A 21,050-nucleotide genomic window follows, 5' to 3' on the forward strand; every position below is an offset into this window, starting at 1 on the left:
GAAGTAAAGAGTGGTGAAGGAATAGCAAGTGGATCATAGAGGGGGAGGCTGGGGGAAAGACACAACCAGCAAGAGCGAGTGAGGTTGGGGTGGGAGGCGTTGAGAGAGAAATAGGAGGCGTTTAGGAGTTTGAAGTAGGGACTAGAGGAGATGAGAGGATGTGGTTGTAAATCTGAAGCAGGGGGGGAAGTGGGCCTAGTAGAAGGAACGAAGGCGGTCGAGGTGGAAGAGATTTTGAGGGGAGTAGATGAGGACGGAAGAAGGTGAACAGTGGGTGGGGGAGGAGGGTTAAGGATGTGGTTGGGACCAATAGCAGAGAGTGGGGCGGAGACAGGTCTTTTCATTATAATAAAAAAGGCACCAGGGTCATACTCGGTCATATACAGACGGATCCCCCAAGTGCGGCCTGTGAACCACTGATCTGAATTAGGGTCTTTGACAGAAAGTGTGACGCGGTCCCATCGATTTCCATACTTGAGAGTGAGATATGGGTCTTTGTCTTTTGGGGTTGTAGACAGGCCATAGGCTATGGTTTCTCAGCCCCAGGATGGGCAGTAGTAATGTGTCGGATCATGACAGCCTCTCACTGAAGGGGGGCATATATAGTAACCGGAAAGAGTTTTCCCGTAGGGGCCAGTAAGGCCACTGCTAGGGGTGCCTGAGCACTTGGGTCGGGGTGGCAACTTATTACTGATGTATCCCATGTTAAATGTATTTATAACAGAGCTTGAGATTTTAGTATCTGTGTGATCGTATCCAGCTAGCCGGCAAACGTGCAGCGTGAAGGAGGGGGCTCCAGCAGTCACGATGAAGGCGAGAAGTTTTTCAAACTGCCAGAGGCTGAGGGTCCAATTGAAGGGCTGGTGATTCAGGTTGGGGGTAGCAGAGGAGGCTAGAGATAGCATGAGGATAAGGAGATGAATGAGACGGGGGAGGGTAGAGGGGCAGGAGGCGGGGGTCTGGATAGAGCGGGCTTGTCTGAAGAGTTGAAGAATTTGGCGTTCGATGGGGTCATCATCTTCAAGAGAAAGTCGGCTTAGGCGGCGGGCAAAGAAGCGTTGTCGACGTCGTTCGCGGCGAGAGAGAGCTGGTGTGGTCCCCATGGGCGACGGTGTTGGGGTAGTAGGCTCAGATGAATGTACTTGGGGGCGCATAGTGGTCATGGGAGAAGGACTACAAGAGAGATGAGGATAGCAATTAGAAGCAACCAGGCAATAGCGAGGAGAAGACGTTGACGAAGGTTCCAGTCTGTTGGGGCTGTGGCTGCGAGACAGACAGCTGAAAAGATTGTTAGAAAAATGAAAATTGCAAGAAAAAAGCAAAGTAAGAGTGGGTGGGAGGGGAGCTTGAGGAGCATTTGCACGGTGAGTTCCCTTTATTGATAGGTTATAAGGCACGTTTTGGTGAAGGTCAGGCACTTGTCAACGGCGGGTTGCGGAGGTAGCAGAGGCTTCTCTTGTGCAGAGTTGGGTCTTTAGAAAGATCTGGAATGACAAAAAGGAAAAAAGAGCCCCCATAGAGGAGGGGCAATCAGCAGAAAGAAACTTAGAGAGAGCACTCATTGGAATAGAAACATTTTTTGGAGGGGGCTTGGCCGATGTCTCAATCATTGCCATTAGTATTGTGTTCTGGTATCAAAGGACGTGGGATGTCTTCGGGGTCTGGCGCTAGTGGGCGCGGGATATCATCTAGGTCAAGCTGCTGTGTTGCAGGCCGGATGTACCTTCCTGGGACCCAAAGAGGCTGTCGTTCTGTTTCTGGGAAAATACAGGCGAACCCTCTTCCTTGTGCTAGCAGAGGGGCAGGTTCTTCTTGCCAGCGATTGGAAGCTGGGTCTTTCCAGTAGACCACAGGAGTTTGGGAAGGCGGCCACATAGGTCCCCAATGCTTATGCGTGGGAGAGAGTCCTTGACTATCAAAAGTTAGGAGATTGTGATGGATGAGACAAGCTGTTACAACATCTGCTGGAGCTTTGTGGGGGGAAGAGGCTTTCTCTTTTTGAATGAGTAGCTTGAGCTGTTGATGAGTGCGTTCGACAATTCCTTGTCCTTGTGGGTTATACGGAATGCCGAAGTGATGTGTGATGTGATACATTTGCACAAAGTTGGCAAAGGAAGCACTGCAGTATGCTGGCCCGTTATCTGTTTTGAGGTCCCACGGGACTCCCATGAACAGAATGGCTTGGCGAAGAGCCTTGATGCAATGTTTGGCACTCTCCCCTGCGAGGGGCGCCGCGTAGCACAGATGGGAAAAGGTGTCAATGGCTACGTGAAGATACTTGAAGCGGCCGAAGGCGCTGACATGAGTGACATCTAGTTGCCACCGCGAGTTAGGTCGGAGGCCGCGAGGGTTGACACCTCGGGGTTGCAGGGGCCCCAGAGGGAGGAGAGGGGCGCACACATGGCACGAGCGCACTAGGTGCTTGCAGGTTTCAGCGGGTAATTCTGGATAGAGCTTGCGAATTGTCCGCGCTGAGTAATGAAACCGCGAGTGCAGCAACTTAGCGTGGTTGATGGGGTCTCCAAGCAGATTTTCATCCACAACATAATCTTTGCAGGCTAAAGGAAATACTCTAAAGCTTGACACCGCCGCATCGGCAAGGTTGTTGCCGTGGGCAAGGGGCCCCGGAAGGTTGGAATGACTTCGCAAATGTGTGATGAACCAGGGCTGCTGTCTCGTTTCAAGTAAGCGCTGCATGAAGGCAAGCGCTCGGTCAATGTTTGAATCGCCTGGCAAAAAGGTGGCAAGTGGCAGGCTGCGACAAACTTGTAGTGTGTATAGGCTGTCTGTAAAGATATTGAGAGGCTGGCTTGGGTGGAGATTGAGGACCGCTGCGACCGCTAGGAGCTCGCCTACTTGAACAGAAAAGTCATTGGCGAATACTAAGTGCTGGGGCTCAGGTTTTCCAGGAGTGTAGATAACGGCTGCAAACGCTGTTTTTGAGGCGTCTGTGAAGGCAGTGATGGCTGATGGAATGGGGTTCCGCGCAGGCAACGGGCGGAACGGGTTAGAGAATGCTAACTGAGACACCCCTTGCAGCAAACGGTGATGAGGGTAGTGATTATCAAAGGAGCCGCGAAAGAGCTCTACTAAGCTCTGCATCTGGGTATTGTTCATAATAAGGGAAGAAACTTCTTTGGCATCAAGAGGCCAAATAATAGTGTGCGGTGGGATACCATACGTTTGTATGGAAAGGAAGACTAAGTCAGTGGCCAACGCAATCCAGGCCCTTAGGAAAGGGCAGATTTTTGGGAGTTTGCTCTTTGACGTGTGCAGAAAAAGAAGAGGACCATCTTGCCACAGGAGACCTGTCGGGGTGACCGGCGTCGGTAGAACCAGGGCAAAGATTGGAAGATCTGGAGAGAATCGCTCGAGGTGGCATTGCTGAAGCGCATCACTGACTTGTTGGACGGCTTCTTGCGCAGCGCGGGTGATGGTGATCTTTTGCCGGACTGCAGCAGGTGGGCTATCTTTGGTTTGCAGAAGCTCGAAGAGAGGCTGCATTTGTGCTGTCGTGATGGGAAGAGCTGATCGAAGCCAATTGATTTGCCCACAAAGTTGCTGAAGTTCAGTCAGTGTCATAGTGGGAGAGATGTGCAGCTGAGGGCTTGACGGTTGTATGAAGTGATGGAAATGAAAGCCCAAGAATTGAAAAGGAGGTTTGAGGTTTATTTTGTCTGACTGTACGGTAAGCCCGAGACTCGAGAGGTTGGTCATCACTGCAGAAAGCAGGTCATTGAGAAGGGTGCTAGAACTCGCTGCTAAGAGAAGATCATCCATATAATGGATGATGTATGTTTCTTCAGGCTGGAAATGAGAGCGCAGCGGCTCGAGGGCACAGTTGACATAAAGCTGGCACATGGTGGGGCTATTCCGCATACCTTGTGGTAGCACTCTCCACTGGAATCGGCGTGCTGCGCCCTGGTTGTTAGTGCGTGGGACTGTAAATGCAAATCGTGGGCAGTCCCGCGGGTGAAGAGGAATGGAGAAAAAACAGTCCTTGATGTCGATGGTCGCCGCATGAAAATGCTGGGGGACTGCAGTAGGATGGGGGCAGCCTGGCTGGGGTGACCCCATCGGCTTGATGTGCTTGTTGATTTCTCGAAGGTCGTGGAGAAGGCGGAACTTGCTAGTGTTTTTTTTGTTAATGACAAAGATTGGTGAGTTGTAGGGACTGGTGGACGGCTCAATGTGCCCCGCTTGTAGTTGTTCCTCGACGAGGGCAGAGAGAGCCTGTAACTTGTGCACGGGCAAGGGCCACTGCTCGACCCAGATGGGCTCCTCTGTGTCCCATTCCAGAGGGATAGGGTCAGGTCTTGAGACAGGAGCAGTGGCCCCTAGAAGGGGGGGGGGCAGCGCGGCTGAGAAGGCTTCTGTGGTGATTCGAGCTTTTAGCTGGCTGAGGACATCTCGTCCCCACAGGATGGTTTGAACTGAAGAAAGGACGAGTGGACGAATTTGGCCTTCGTGACCTTCTCGATCGTTCCAATGCAAAGGCTGTGATGTCTTCCAGGAGGTAGCAGCTCCCGTGGCGCCAATGACTTGAGGGCCGGTTTCGAGGGGCCAGTGGTTGAAGGCAGCGATTTCAAAGGGAATACAAGAGATTTCAGCACCAGAGTCTAAGAGCCCTTCAAGCCACTGCCCGTTGATTTTGAGCTCGAGGGAAGGTTTCTGGTGACGTGTGATAGGCATTGTCCACATTAGGGCTTTGGAGCTCTCTTGAAGGCCTCTTGGGAGAGGGGCTGAGGCCTGCCCCGTTGGAAGTTTAAAGGTTGTTGCGAGGAACGGCAATCGCGAGCCCAATGGTACCCTTTTCCACAGCGCGGGCATGGTGTGGGGGGGCCTCTCGGTCGGCGCAGTGCCTCGGCAGGGCGGGGAGCCGCTTGTTGAGGGCACTCGCGGATGAAATGACCAGGTTGACCGCATCGAAAGCAGGCAGAAGCAGAGGCAGAGGACACAGCCATGGCGGAGGCGAAGGCAGTAGTAAGCGCTTTAGTTTGAGGGTCAATATCTCAGCAGGCTAAGACCCACTCGTGTATCTGCTTGTCGCGAAGAGGGAGGATGACAGTCCGGAAGGGTGCGAGGCATCCGTCGAGAATAAGCTCTTTTGCTAACATAAATTGGGCGTCTTCACTGGTGATTTTCCGCTGACAGGCTTCTAGAACGCGTGCGACAAACGCGGGAAAGGTCTCTTGTGGGTCTTGAAGCATTTGCGCAAATTTGGTAGATTGCTTGGAGGAGACTAGCGAAAATGACTGCTGGACAAGGTTCTTTGCTCGTTGCCAAAACCCTGGATCTATATTGACATAAGACTGAGGATTAGCAAAGCCGTTGATTCCGGTGTAGGCGTCCGGTGGATCTCTGACACCGATGCGGGCGTTCTCTGCTACTTGCTGCTCAACAGCATGCTGATAATAGGCACGCCATTCAAGAAACTGACCGGGCTGAAGGATGGCGCGGGCTAAGGAAATCCAGTCATAGGGGAGCGCAAGTTGAACTCCCAGTTCTTCTAACAATTGTTGGACATATGGGCTACCTATACCATCTTCCTTCACGGCCTTTCGCAGTGTCTTGATCTCTTCGGCCGTAAAGGGAAGCCAGGTCTGAGGGCGCTGTGGCGTAGGCAGCGGGTTGAGCGGGTAAAGCTGAGGGGCGGAAGGGTGCGCTCTTCCGGAGTCGCCGTTATATGGTGGTGGCGAGGGATGAGCGGTAGCGGGAAACAAGTGAGGGAGTGGCAGCTTAGCAGCGTCAAGGCGGCAACAAGCTGGTGGCGGGACCCTTTTGAGCGTCGGACAAGATGGCAGTGAAGCCACATCATTTCCGGGAGCCGGCCAAGATGGCGGCGAAGTTACGTCACTTCTGGGGGCCAGCCAAGATGGCGGCGGAGTTACATCATTTCCGGGGGCCGGCCAAGATGGCGACGAAGCTACATCATTTCCGGGGGCCAGCCAAGATGGCGGCGAAGCTACATCATTTCCGGGGGCCGGCCAAGATGGCGGCGAAGCTACATCATTTCCGGGGGCCGGCCAAGATGGCAGCGAAGCTACATCATTTCCGGGGCCCGGCCAAGATGGCGGCGAAGCTACATCATTTCCGGGGGCCGGCCAAGATGGCGGTGAAGCTACATCATTTCCGGGGGCCGGCCAAGATGGCGGCGAAGCTACATCATTTCCGGGGGCCGGCCAAGATGGCGGCGAAGCTACATCATTTCCGGGGGCCGGCCAAGATGGCGGCGAAGCTACATCATTTCCGGGGGCCGGCCAAGATGGCGGCGAAGCTACATCATTTCCGGGGGCCGGCCAAGATGGCGGCGAAGCTACATCATTTCCGGGGGCCGGCCAAGATGGCGGCGAAGCTACATCATTTCCGGGGGCCGGCCCGGGGGATGACGAGACAGGAAGGGGCGGGTAAAGGTGAGAGGAAGCGCCTTTGTTCCCGCCGGCGGGCTCTAATCCGGGTGAGGAAGAAGCAGGAAGCACGCCATCTTGGGCAGGGGTGGAGGAAGGAGGAGGAGGTCCGCTATTCTGAGGAGCCACAGAAACGGTTTCTGTAGGCGGCGGGGAGCGCGAGCGGGGAGGCTCGCGCTTGAGAGCTGCGGCGAGCTGGTCAGACAGAGAATTCGTGTCTCTAAGATCATCGGGCTCATAATCATTGGGTTGTTTGATCGATTTGTCCCGGATGACTTCGGATGGTGCACCAAGGAGGCAGGCACGAACGGCCACAAGAGTAGGCAGCAGGCCGGGCGGAAAAGACCGCCTTTCATGCTCTATGGCAGAGGTAACTCGATCTATTAGCCGTGAGTACGTGTCCGGGCTCCAGAGCTGGCAGGTGGCGAGCCACGGATTGAAGGGGAGTAGTAAGTCCCAATATTTTTGGAGCTGTTTCAGGGAAACGCGAACCCCATTGGTATCAAGCAGGGCGGCTAAAAGCCGAACTTGAGGGGTATGGTGTGAAGAGAGGGAGGTGCCCATAGTGGGAGAAGAAAAGACGGCGACGGGGTCCCTACCTGGAGAGCTGAAATGGTCGCCAGTAGACAACAGCAACAGCAGACAACAGGGGCCATAAGGCGGTGGAAGGAAAGGGTCCCGGACGAGCCCCCAAGTGTGGGCTCGCTGGCAGTGATTAGCGGCCCACGAGGTCCAGGCAGCCTTCCACGGCTCGGCGGGAAGCCCCTAGGCCAGCGCGTAGGCCTAGGTTCTCCAGGCGTGGGGGACGCGCGGTGAAAACCACGGAGACAGCCTGAGCGCAGGAACAAGTCTGCTTTATTGCGGAAATACACTTGGTTATATAGGGTTGGGTAGAGGGAGGGGCAGGAGCTGGGGCGGGTTAACTACGGGGCGGTAGTGGATAGGCGGAGTTGTGCAGGCGGCTATGAGGTAGGCAGTAGCCAGGGAAGAAGGCAGATTATATATTGGCAACGTGGGCGGGACTGGCAGGAAGGACAGCAACGGCTGGAGGAAGGAGATAACAAAGGCTGGGGGAAGGGATGCAGCAACAAAAGTGTATATCCAATGCAATCCTAATCAATATTCCAACAATGCAATACTCCATTTGCAGAAATGGATAAACAATTATCAAATTTATATGGAAGGTAAGGGGCCCCAAATAGTTAAAGCCATCTTGAAAAAGAAGAATGAAGGTAGAGGACTCACACTTCCCAATCTTAAGACTTATTACAAAGCCACAGTAATCAAAACTCCATAGTGCTGGCATGGAGGCAGTCATACAGACCAATGGAATCAAACTGAAAGCTCAGAAATCAATCTTTAGCTTTATGGCCAATTGATTTTTGACAAGGTGGCAAAGACTACTCCATTGGGAAAGAAGAGTCTTTTTAACAAATGGCTCCATTTGCAAAAAAAAGAAATAACCCTATCTCACACCATATATAACAATCAACTCAAAATGGATCAAAGACCTAAATATAAGAGCTAGAACTCTCAAAGTACTAGAAGAAAACATAGGGAATCATCTTCAGGATCTTGTGTTAGGCAATGGTTTCTTAGACTTTATACCCAAAACACAAGCAATAAAAGAAAAAATAAATAAATGGAATGTCATCAAAATTAAAAACTTTTTGTCCTCAAAGGACTTTATCATGAAGGTAAAAAGATAGCCTACTCAATCAGAAAAAAGTATTTGGAAACCACACATCCTATAAGGAACTAATATCTAGTATATATAAAGAAATCCCTCAACTTAATAAAAAGATGAATGATCCAATTTAAAAATGGGCAAAGACTTGAATAGACACCTCTCCAAAGAAGATATACAAATGGCCGGAAGGCACTTGAAAAGATGCTGAACATCATTAACCATCAGAAAATTGCAAATTTATGAAGCGGACTTGGTCCAGTGGATCAGGCATCCATCTATCAAGTGGGAGGTCCGTGGTTCAAACCCCGGGCCTCCTTGACCCTTGTGGAGCTGGCCCATGCGCAGTGCTGATGTGCATGGGGGGTGGCGTGCCACGCAAGGGTGGCCCCCATGTAGGGGAGCCCCATGCGCAAGGAGTGCGCCCTGTAAGGAGAGTCGCCCAGCACGAAAGAAAGTGCAGCCTGCCCAGGAATGGCACCGCACACATGGAGAGTTGACACAGCAAGATGATGCAACAAAAACAAAAGGAAATACAGATTCTCATGCTGCTGACAACAACAGAAGCAGACAAAAACAAGAACGCACAGCAAATGGACACAGAGAACAGACAACGGAGGGGGGGAGGAAGAAAAATAAATAAAATAAATGTTTTAAAAAAAAAAGAAAATTGCAAATTTAAACCACAATGAGGTACCTTTTCACACCCATTAGAATTGACTGCTACTTAAAAAAAAAAAGGAAAATAACAAATGTTGGAGAAAAAGGAACACTCATTCATTGCTCATGACAGTGTAAATGGTGCAGTCTCTTATAAGATAGTTTAGAGGTTCCTCAGAAAGCAAAGTATAGAACTAAAAGATGACCCAGCAATCCCACTACAAGGTATACCCAAAAGAATTGAAAGCAGGGTCTCAAACAGATAATTGTACTCTGATAGTCATAGCATCAGTAGCCACAATTGATGAAAGATGGAAGCAATCCAAGGGCCCATCAAATGATGAATGGATAAATAAAATGTTGTATTTACATACAATGGAGTATTATTCACTCGTACAAAGGAATGAAGTCCTGATACATGCAACACCATGGATAAGCCTTGAAGACATTATATTGAGTGAAATAAGTCAGACACAAAAGGACAAATATTGTATGGTTTCACTGATTTGAAACAATTAGAATAAAGAAACTCATAGAGTCGGGATCTGGAATGTAGGTTACCAGTGGACAGGGTGGGAATAGGGAATGGGAAGTTAAGGCTTAAAATATACAAGATTCCTATTTGGAATGATGGAAATGTTTTGATAATGGATGGTGGTGTTGGTAGCACAACATTGTGAATGCAATTAACACTGAAATATATATATATACACACACACACACACACACATACATATATATGTGAATATGATTAAAAAGGGAAATGTTCGATATATGGTAACAATAATTTTTTTTAATTCCCTGGAACTACAGTATACAAACAGTGAACCCTACTTTAAACCATGATTTTTAATTAATGGTACAATGTGCCAGAATCACCACTTTTTTTTTTAAAGATTTATTTATTGATTTATTTCTCTCCCCTTCCCCCCCCCCCCACCCCAGTTGTCTGTTGTCTGTGTCCATTTGCTGCGCGCTCTTCTTTGTCTGCTTCTGTTGTTGTCAGCGGCACGGAAATCTGTGTTTCTTTTTGTTGCATCATCTTGTTGTGTCAGCTCTCCATGTGCGCGGGCCATTCCTGGGCAAGCTGCACTTTCTTTCACGCTGGGTGGCTCTCCTTATGGGGCGCACTCCTTGAGCGTGGGGCTCCCCTAAGTGGGGACATCCCTGCGTGGCACGGGACTCCTTGCACGCATCAGCACTGCGCTTGGGTCAGCTCCACAAGGGTCAGGGAGGCCCGGGGTTTGAACCACGGACCTCCCATGTGGTAGATGGATGCCCCAACCACTGGGCCAAGTCCGCTTCCCCAGAATCACCACTTCTAACAAATGTTAGGTGTTGGTGCTGGGGTAGTATATGAGAATCCTGTATTTTGTGCATGATTATTCTGTAAACCCACAACTTCTCAAATGAAAAAAAAAATCAATTGGCCAAAATGTGAGGGTTTATTTCTGAACTCTCAATTTAATTCCATTGGTCTATATGTTTATCTGTGTGCCAATATGTTGCTGTTTTAACCACTGTAGCTTTCTAATAAGCTTTACAGTCAGGAAGTAGGTGTCCTCTATATTTTTTCTTCTTTTCCAAGATGGTTTTGGCTCTTTGGGGCTCTTTACCCTGTCAAATTTATTTGATAATTGGCCTTTCCATTTTTGGAAAGTAGACTGATAGTATTTTGATTGGGATTGGATTGAATGTGTAAATCATTTTGGGTAGAGTTGTTATCTTAACATGGTTATCTTAACCATGAGTATGGAATGTCCTTCCATTTATTTAGATCTTTGATTTCTTTTAGCAATGTTTTGTCATTTTCTACATGTAAGTCCTTTACATCCTTGGTTAAACTTATTCCTAGATATTTGATTCTTTTAGTACTAGTGTAAATGGATTTTTTTCTTGATTTCCTCCTCAGATTGCTTGTTACTAAAGTATAGAAACACTACTAATTTTTGTGTGTTTATTGTGTACCCTGCCAAATCCATTTTATTAAATCCAGTAGCCTTGTTGTCAATTTTTTGGAATTTTTTAAATATAGGATCCTTTCCTCTGCAAATAGTGAAAGTTTTACCTCTGCCTTTCCAATTTGGATGTCTTTTATTTCTTTTTCTTGCCTAACTGCTCTGCCTAACTTCTAGCATAATGCTAAATGATGGTGGTGACAGTGGGCAACCTTGTCTTGTTCCAGATCTTAGAATGAAAGCTTTCAGTCTTTCACCATTGAGTATGATGTTAGCTGTGGGGTTTGTATTTATGCCCTTTTTGCTGTTGAGAAAATTTCCTGCTAGTCCTATTTTCCAAGTGTTTTTATCAAGAAAGGATGCTGGATTTTGCCAAATGCCTCTTCTGCATCAATTGAGATGAACATGTTTTTTTCCCTTTGTTTTATCAATGTGATGTAACTACAATAATTGAGTTTCTTATTTTGGTGCACCGTTGCATACCTGGGATAATACCCACTTGATCATGGTGTTTAATTGTTTTAATGTGCTGTTAGATTTGATTTCCTAGTATTTTTGTTGAAGATTTTTGCATATATATATACATAAACATAATTTTTCTTGAATTTTCTTTCCTTGTAGTATCTTTATCTGTCTTTGGTATTTGGGTGGTGGTTGTCCTCATAGAACGAGTTAGGTAGTGTTCCCTCATGTTCAATTTTTTGGAAGAGTTTGAGCAGGACTGGCATTAATTTTTCTTGGAATGTTTGGTAGAATTCATCTGTGAAGCCATCTCATCCTGGGCTTTTCTTTGGTGGGAGATTTTTGATGACTGATTTAATCTCTTTACTTGCCATTGGTCTATTGCGCCCTCTACTTCCTCTAGAGTCAGTATAGATTGTTTGTGTATTTCTAGGAATATTTCCATTTTATCACTGCTCTCTACTTTGTTGGCATAGTTATTCATAGCATTCTCTTATGATCCTTTTTATTTCTGTATGGTCAGTAGTAATGTCCCCCATTGCATTTCTGATTTTATTTGTATCTGTTCTTTTTGTCAATCTAGGTAAGTATTTTTGTCAGTTTTATTATCTTTTCAAAGAACCAGCTTTTGGTTTTGTTAATGCTATTATTTTCTTTTTTTTTTTTTAAAGATTTATTTTTATTTATTTAATTCCCCTCCCCTCCCCCGGTTGTCTGTTTTCTGTGTCTTTTTGCTGCATCTTGTTTCTTTGTCCGCTTCTGTTGTCGTCAGCGGCAGGGGAAGTGTGGGCGGCGCCATTCCTTGGCAGGCTGCTCCCTCCTTGGCGCTGGGCGGCTCTCCTTATGGGTGCACTCCTTGCGCGTGGGGCTCCCCTACGCGGGGGACACCCCTGTGTGGCACCGCACTCCTTGCGCGCATCAGCACTGCACATGGGCCAGCTCCACATGGGTCAAGGAGGCCCAGGGTTTGAACCGCGGACCTCCCATGTGGTAGACGGACGCCCTAACCACTGGGCCAAAGTCCGTTTCCCCTGCTATTATTTTCTTATTCTCTACTTTACTTATAATATATGCTGTAATCTTTATTTCCTTCTGCTTGCTTAGGGTTTGGCTTGCTGTTCTTTTACTCCAGGTGTGTCTTTAGGTCTTTGGTTTTAGCTCTCTCTTTTTTAAATGTACTCTTTTAAGGCTGTAAATTTCCCTCTCAGCATAGCCTTCACTGCATCCAACATATTAGGTCTTGATTTGTTGTGTTCTTGTTTTCATTCGTCTGAAGGTATTTACTGATTTCCCTTGTGATTTCTTCATTGACCCAGATTATTTGCTGATGTGTTGTTTAACTTCCATATATTTGTGGATTTTATGGCTTTCTTCCTGTTACTGATTTCTAGCTCTATTATTGTCAGAAGATTCTTCATTTGATTTCAGTCTTTTTTAATTTATTGAGACTTATTTTGTGATCCAACATGTAGTTTATCCTGAAGAACAATCTTTGTGCAATTGAGAAGAATATATATCCTGCTGGTTGGGAGTGTAATGCTCTATATATGTCTGTTAGGTCTAATTCATTTACATTATTTAAGTTCTCTGTTTGTCTTCTGTCTAAATATGCTATCTATTGATGAGATTGGTGTATTGAAGTCTCCAATTATTAATTTAGAGGTATCTATTTCTCCCTTCAGTTTTTCAGTGTTTGCTTCATGTATTTTTGGCACCATTGTTAGGTACATAAATATTTATCACTGTTATTTCTTCTTGGTGGATTGACCCTTCTATTAATAAACAGTGTCCTTCTTTGTGTCTCGTAACAGCTTTTGACTCAAAGTCTATTTTGTTCAGTATTACTATAGGTACCCCAGCTCTTTTTTGGTTACTGTTTGTATGGACTATCTTTTTCAATTCTTTCACTTTCAATCTATTTGTGTCTTTGGGTCTAAGGTGAGTCTCTTGTAAACAACATATAGTTTGATCATGTTTTTTTAATCCATTCTGCCAATGTGTTTCTTGATCAAATAGTTTAATTTATTAACATTCAGTGTCTTACTGTAAATGCAGTACTTACTACACCATTTTGTCCTTTGGTGTTTACATGTTATATCTCCATATCTATAAAACTCTCCTACCTTATCTTAGAGATTATTCCTCTTTTTCTTTGATTCAGCATTTGTGGAGTCCTTTTCCAGTCTCTTGTCCTCCAAAGTTCTAAGCAAGTGGGATTTGTCCTTTTATTAGTTGAGTCTCTACACTTATTAAGTGAATAATATTTTTCATCTTAACCAGACTTTTACCTCTTTTTATAACAACTTGGGGAGAGGAGACAGAAAAACAAGCAATATAAAGCTGAGTTTAAAAACTTGGATCAGAGTTTCAGAATTTTTCTCCAGCAAAGCCAGCCTTCTAATATTAAGAAATATATTAAAGTCACTTCCCTTTTCCTTACAGATATGTTTGTATGAACAATCTTTTTGATTTTTTAATAATGTCTACCTTTTTTTACCATGCCACTGCATACACCGGAAACTGAACAAAGGATCTCTCAGCGAGGCAGGGTTCTGGGAAGATAGGCAGGAACAGCAGTGCATTAAGTCCTTGGTTGCTTACCACCACACTAGCTGTCACAGATTTGGCACAGTCTGCACATGTGGATGTGTTCTTAGTCAATACTGTATTCTTTTTTTTTTTTTAACTCAGATTTTACAGAAAATTTCTTTAGCAACATCATGTCTTTTAGAGACATCAGTATTAAGTATAATCAAGAAAGACCAATATGATGATCAATTCATTAGTAGCAGTGTTTTCACCTCTAGCAGTTAGATAAAGAACATGGTGACTCTTAGTCTCTTATGGAGTCATTTTATATTTATTGAGCTTCTTCTATATGCCAAGTATTGTGTTAGCACTGAGTATACAAAGATAACCAAGTGAGACACAGGCTTTGCCCAAGTGGAACTTCAAGTATAGTAGTGGAACAGACATTAATCAAATAAATACAAAATTGTAAACTGTGTGATAAATATCATGAAGGAAAAGTCCATTGAGAGCATGTAACAGAGGAACTGGGATGGACAGGACATGTCTGAAAAGGCATCCCTGTGGAAATTCCATTTGAGCTAAGATCTGGAATGTGAATAGGCAAATGGGAGAGAATGGATGAGGAAGTGTCCCAGGCAGAGAAATAGTATATACAAAGATCCTAATGTGATAAAGGGCACAGAAGCATTTGACAGATGGAAAGGATGTCAGTATGGGCTGCAAGCTGAAAGTCCAGGTAGAGTGGCAGGATTGGCAGTAAAGCTGGGGAACCAGCAGAGGCCAGGCCAAGCTGCAGAATCTCATAGCCAGGTCAGCATATAGCTAAGAGCAATAGCAAGCCAGGTGTTTTAAGCAGGAGACTAACAGCGTTAAAAGTATAGTTTTGAAACCTTGCATCAGCTGAAAAATTGAGATTGAATTGGATCGGGGGAGTTGACTGGTGATGGGGTATTGCCAGGTTCAGATGAGAGCTGACAGAAGACTGTACTCTGGTGATGGAGAGAAGCAAGTTATCTCAGAGACATTTAGAAGAGAAATTTGACAGGATTTGGTGACAGCCCGGACATGGGAATGAGAGAGAGGGAGACATCAAGGATAAACCCCAAGCTTGCATACTGGTATATCTGGTGAGCCTTTGGTGCCTTGTATGACTTCATTAGTCATTAATAACAAAAATAGACTCAGCCATTTTTATCATGTTATTACTTTACCTTCCCAAGGAGATCCTGAAACAGATGTTGAAGGAAGCATCTAGTATTTACTTGCTTGCTTGCTTGTTATTGTACAGATCATGGCCTTGACTTACTTGTTAAGTCATGATTTTTCCTTTAAAAACAAGTTTCCATGTAGTTATTTCTCAGGGTTTTTTTTCTCACAAGAGATACCAGGATTTAGCCTTTTTGCAACTCCACAATTAATGATATTGATGTTTAAAATGATTACCTAAGTAAATCTTACACTTCTTAGATTGATAGTGGTACCCACAGCAATTACCTCGTTATGGCTTAAAGTAATGCAATATCTTCATACCCCAGCTGTGGTGAGGAAGTCCCAGTAACCATCACATGTCATTCAGCATGTTCAGTTTCAGATTGTACTCAATACCCTTCATCTTTCTTATTTTCATAGATTTTGAAATTATACTTCATATTTCTGGTTTTTAGCCATCAATCTATATCCTCAATTAAAAGTAAAATTTCCTCAACATTTTTAATATACTTCTTTATTTTTTAAAGAAACTTAGATTACATAAATGTTATGCAAAAAAATATAGGGGATTTCCATGTGCCCCACTCCCTAGCCCTCCCACATTGTCCCCGATCAACAACATTAGTGTGGCACATTTGCCACAATTGATGAAAACATCTTGGAGCATTGCCCCTAAGTGATGATTATAGTTTACACTCTCTCCCACACATTTTTGCAAATTATTACAAGATACACAGTGGCTTGTATTTCATTGCAATGTCGTTCAGGATAATTCCCAAGCCCCATAAATGCTCCCCAACATTTTGATATGAAAACTTTCAAACATAGAAGAATCGGAAGAATTGTACAATGAATATCCATGTACCCCCACCTAGGTTAATCTACAAATTAACATTTTGCTGTATTTGCTTTATCATATATCTGTCCATCTATCCATCCCTCTGTCCATCAGTTCATCTAATTTTTTTATACATTTAAAACTAAGTTGCAAAATTCTTGCATCACTTTAGCGTGCATATCCTTTACTAGAGTTTAGTGTTTTTCCATTTTTAATGTAAAATTTACATACAGCAAAATGGACAAATCTTAAGTGTACCATTCTTTGAGTTTTGACAAAAGCACATACCTCTGTAATCCCAACAAGATATAGAACCTTACCAGCCCAGAAGTGTAACCCTTTCTCCATCCCCATCTTTCCTGCCTCCAGAGGCAACCAGTATTCTGAATTATTTAATTGCAGATTAGTTTTGCTTATTCTAGAGCTTCATACAATATAAACTCTTTTATGTCTGGCTTCTTTCACTCACCACAATGTTTTTGAGATTCACACATGTTGTATGTATCAGTAATTTTTTCCTTTTGATTGCTGAGTTATATTCCATTGTTTGACTCTACCACAGTGTACTCCTGTTGACAGACTCCTTGGCTGTTTCCAGTTTTTTGGCTGCTTTGAACATTCTTACACAAGTCTTTTTTTGTACATATACTTTCATTTATCTTTGATAAATTTATCTTTTTTCAAAGTGGTTATATGATTTTATATTCCTACCAGCAAAGTATGAGAGTTCTGATTTTTGTACATTCTTGACAAAATTAGACTTTGTCAATCCTTTTAATTTTAGTCCTTCTAGGGGATATATACAGAAGACATAATTTTTAAGTGATTATTCTTTAAGAGGTAAGCAAATAAATGACCCTGAAATCATATACACACATACAAATCCAGAATTTTTAGTGCTTTTTAGAGTCAAGGATAATCAGGTGTTTATAAGCAAAGCATTTTAATACAAGGACAGCAAGATTTGTGGGAACATTTAAAGCATTAAATAATTAAAGGTTTGAAATTGAGAACTTTTTTCCAAACAGGCTATCAGCCTACAAGGACTTTCCGAGAAATCCCAGCTTTGAGCTCTGGCAAGAGCTTCCTGGGCCAAGGACAATGTTTTTTACATTGCAGAAACTGTACTGTAAAAGCTTCCAATTGTCCAGGAACACAATATCACAATTCCCAGTCATTACTGTAATAAAAATCTTCTACACTTTAAGCTTTCACAAAAGAGAGAAGAAAAAAAAAAAACCCTCACACTGGGAAGATGAATAGAGAATGGAACATTGAATTCTGACCTTCTCTTTGCTTTAGTATGCATGTGACACGTTTCCATGATCAAACCTTCCCCCAAATTTGTAGGAAAATTATATTTCTCAACAGATGTTCTTTCCTAAGCCAGGGGATATTGTCATCTAATCCCAGTTTAACAAGCTTGGGACTGGGACTTCCTTTGGAGGCCACATTGTAGAGAGCAGTAGGGTTAAGAGGAAATGGTTTTAGAGTGAGAGTTTGAAACTGGGCTCTGCCAAGTAACTAGCTGAGTGGCTTAAGCAAGTCATTTAACTTCTCTAAATCTCAGCTCATCTGACAAAAGGAATGATGGTATTTCCTCTCTTGCAAGAGTATGGCAAAGGTGTTGTAATGATGGAAGATTTCAAGGTAAAGCTGTTAGCATGTAGGAAACATGTAAAAGAAGACTTTTATCACTGAGCAAAGCTTATCCTTAATAGGATAATATTGGGCAGTGTGAGAGAGAGGAGACCCTCTCTCACACTGCCCAATATTCCTTAAATTCATGAGCCTCCTCTGGCTTCCCACCCCAAAGAATATCAAACTATAAAACTACTCATTCCCTATTTATTTTCTCAGATCAACTGAATATTACAATGAAAATAACGTTAGTGGAATAACTCATACTGAGTTAGAAATGACTGGTGGGTTTAGACTTCCAGAAAAGAAACTTCTAATTCTAAATTGTTTCATCCAAGTGAATCTTCAGTTGTAAATTGGGGTATTTGGAAGAGGCATGTAGGTAATCTGATTCAAGAAACCTCAATAACTCCTAGTACTGCTCGGGTATGACTGGTGAAAGGTCCTTAGGCACAGTTCTCGGTGAAGACCATCAAGAAGTGACCCATGAAATAAGTCCTCAGTAAACAAGATGATCGAGGAGGTATCTCCAGGCTCTGTTGCTTTCAGTAAGAGGGAATCCTCAGAGGCAGATGAACCAATTAGAGGGCTGCAAAGTTTGGGCGGTGGGAGGTGGCATGTTCAGCTCAGAAAGTGCCAAATGCAGCATTTGTATGTGGAGAAAGATGGGCCAGAGCCACCTCAGCAGATGGGAATTGTACCTGTCCATCTCCCTTTCTCCTTCTCCTTTCTTCCTTCTCTCCCTCCTCAATGGCTAGGGCACATTTTCATCTCAAAGACAGGGTTAGGCTGTGTATCTCCTGGATCCTGTATTTCATCTGGCTCCACCCTAGACAGAATACAAAGCCCATGCAGAAGTTGCAAGGACTCCACAGTTCAATTAGCTGGCCCAAGGGAACAGACAAAAGATGAAAAAGGGTTTTTGTGTGTGAGTGATCTGAGGAGTCTGAAGGAGAGATATATTGTGATTTAGAGAGAAAAGCTACATATTTAACTTGCTTCTCAACTAAAGCTGATTGAAAAAAATTGCAAGGCATAAGTTTTATTCATTTTGTGTAGTATCAAAAACTCATACTATGCTCAGTAGCTTTGTAGCAAATGGTCAGTATCCTTAAAGGAAAAACATAAAACAATTGTTCACAGAAGAAATAAAAAGACCTCAAAATTACTGGATAAATTAGTCACAGCCCTTAGTGACATTATGACCAAGATACAACACAGGTTGGTCATAAAATTGTTTCTGTAATTACGTGGAATGGACTGAGCAGAATAATTCATAGAAATCCCATATTTTAACACTTCAGTTTCACATAATTATTTTTCAATGGTTAGAACAAATTGAGACATTTTGCCTGGATCTGATATATGTGGAATTTCTGTTAAAATTGTTATTGCTAATCCATTCTAATCTTCCTTCATAGAGAATCCTCCGTAGTCAACTGTCTTTGTTTTAAAGATAACTTATCCCATCCACTGAGTGACTACAAATGCTTAGTGATCTAAGCAACTGGAAATGGGTGGATTAAGCAGTGAAGCATCATGATTATAAGTGTGATAGAACTAAATGTACCCTATAATAGTGTCTTGATAAGTTATAAACACAAGAAATGCAGAAGCCCAAAGAAAGTGTATTTATTATTTTAGTGTTAATGAGTTCATTTTGTCATTTAACAGTTACTTATTGAACATTAGCACAAAATCACTAGCACAAAAAATTGATATAATGAGAAAGAACTAAGTGTTAAACTGCTTATGATGTTAAGATCTCATTGTGAAAAAACTTTGTGAATATCCTCTGTCTATAACTGAGGGGCCTTTTTAGAACTCTTTAGAAAGGTTTTTTAAAAATCCTGCTTAAATTCATATTCTTTTTATATTATAGAAAATTTTATCACATGTCTGAAACATAAACAGGTTATATATTTCCCTTTAAAATTAAAATTTTGTTATAGCTTTTGTCTTTCTGCATTTCTGCAGACTGTCAAAATGAGAATAGCTGACTGGAGCTTTAGATGTCCTGCTTAGAAAGCTCATCCCTTGGGTACCCTCCTGCTCTAGGGCTCAGCCTTTCTGTAAGTGTCTGAAGTAATAGAGCATTTGTAGTATTATCACTTGGTGTACATCTTTCATCTCTTCATATTATCTGTGCAACTTCTTGCCTTCTTGAAGTCTTCAGAGCTTTTAACTAGATTGTTTGGCTAGAAATGTAGCTAATGCCATATTTAAAAACTCTTTCTCTTGTTTTACCAAACTTTTGAACAACTTTAGATTCACAAGATTCATCGTGATTCAGGAGACAATTCTCAGACAGGTGAGAATTCTTCAATTAACTCTTACATACTTAGGCATTTGTCAGTTCAAGTTTAAAAATTGCTTTGAAGAAGTCTAGATTGATATTCACTGCCCCAGAACTTGGATTACAGAAATCCAAGTGCTAATCTAGGAAGGTTGGAGAGCCAGAAGAAAAGCAGAATTCCTTAAAAATTCCTTGAGTCATCATTCATGGCAAACTTCTCTATTGAATGCCTTCCACATCTTGGTTTTCAATCCCTGACTAGAAACCATGTGTAGCAGATAAACCCAAAATAGACAGTGGTTCATAAATCATGGGGGACATATTCAACAATATTCAGTCTTTTTTTTCGCATTATCAGTAACTATACACTTAGAAAATATGGATGGTCCTTGGACTGGGAGTCCCCACTCCAACTCCCAGTTCTACACCACTTACCTTGAGAAAGACTCTGAATGTCTGACCCTTAGTTTCCTCATCAGAAAACCAGTACACTGGACCTGGTGATGTCTACATGTAGAAAGGTCTGAAATTCTCCAGTCATCAGAGGGAAATTTCAGTCTGTTATCAAAGATTTAAAAAATGGTCCTGCAAAAATGCCAGCCAACACATTCTTTCCCCTACTGGTGACTTTCCCAGCTCCTACTGCATAAAGTCAGACCCTGGGCTACTAGTTTAGTCCCTCTTTTTGCCTCAATTTCTTTTATTGTAAAATGAATTAACAATGCCCATCTTATTGTTATTATGAGAGTTAAAGGAGAAAAATATATAAATGTCTAGTAGTAGCTGACATTTAATTGTTAGTTATCTTCCTTCCCCTTTCCTTAAAACTTTCTGGATAAGAACAGCCTGGTGTGACACCATGACACTTCACATACACACACACACTCTCTCTCTCCATCCCAGGTCGTTTAATGTCTTGTAGCTTTTACAATGAAAGCATTATTTTAACTGTCTAACTTATGAGCTGTACCAAAAACTTTATAAGCATTTTCATATTTTTACAGTACTAAGAAATAATAGATAATAAATAACCAGAGAGTAGTGATAAATGGAAACCATTTCATCTTGGGAAGTTTAGGTTCCACCATCTATAAGCCCTTTGATGTTGGATTACTTACTCTACAAACTTAAATTTCCTCACCAGTAAAATGGGGATGGTACTATGTAGCTTTCAGAATTGTAAGGATTAAATGAGACAGTTACTGTATTTAAAGTTCATAGCACAATGCCTGCTGCACAGTAGATACTCAGTAAATGGTAGCTAAATTTTTATTAGTGACACAATATATCTTCATACCATTGAGGACAGCTTTTAAATCTCCTTTAGCCTTCCTTTCTCTGTTAAGTTTTTAATTCATTC

At 43.2% G+C, this 21,050-nt stretch overlaps 1 protein-coding gene across 5 annotated transcripts in view; it reads left to right on the top strand.

Moving 5' to 3' along the window:
* PDE8B (phosphodiesterase 8B) overlaps nt 1–21,050 on the top strand; it is a 347,153-nt gene that overhangs the window by 280,898 nt on the left and 45,205 nt on the right. For all 5 annotated transcript variants that reach the window (XM_058275154.1, XM_058275158.1, XM_071208674.1 and 2 more), the window contains one exon: nt 19,663–19,705. In XM_058275154.1, coding sequence (XP_058131137.1) covers nt 19,663–19,705 — 43 coding nt within the window. The remainder of the gene's footprint in view (nt 1–19,662; nt 19,706–21,050) is intronic.

Source organism: Dasypus novemcinctus, chromosome 2 (assembly GCF_030445035.2).
Source record: "Dasypus novemcinctus isolate mDasNov1 chromosome 2, mDasNov1.1.hap2, whole genome shotgun sequence".
NCBI lineage: Eukaryota > Metazoa > Chordata > Mammalia > Cingulata > Dasypodidae > Dasypus > Dasypus novemcinctus.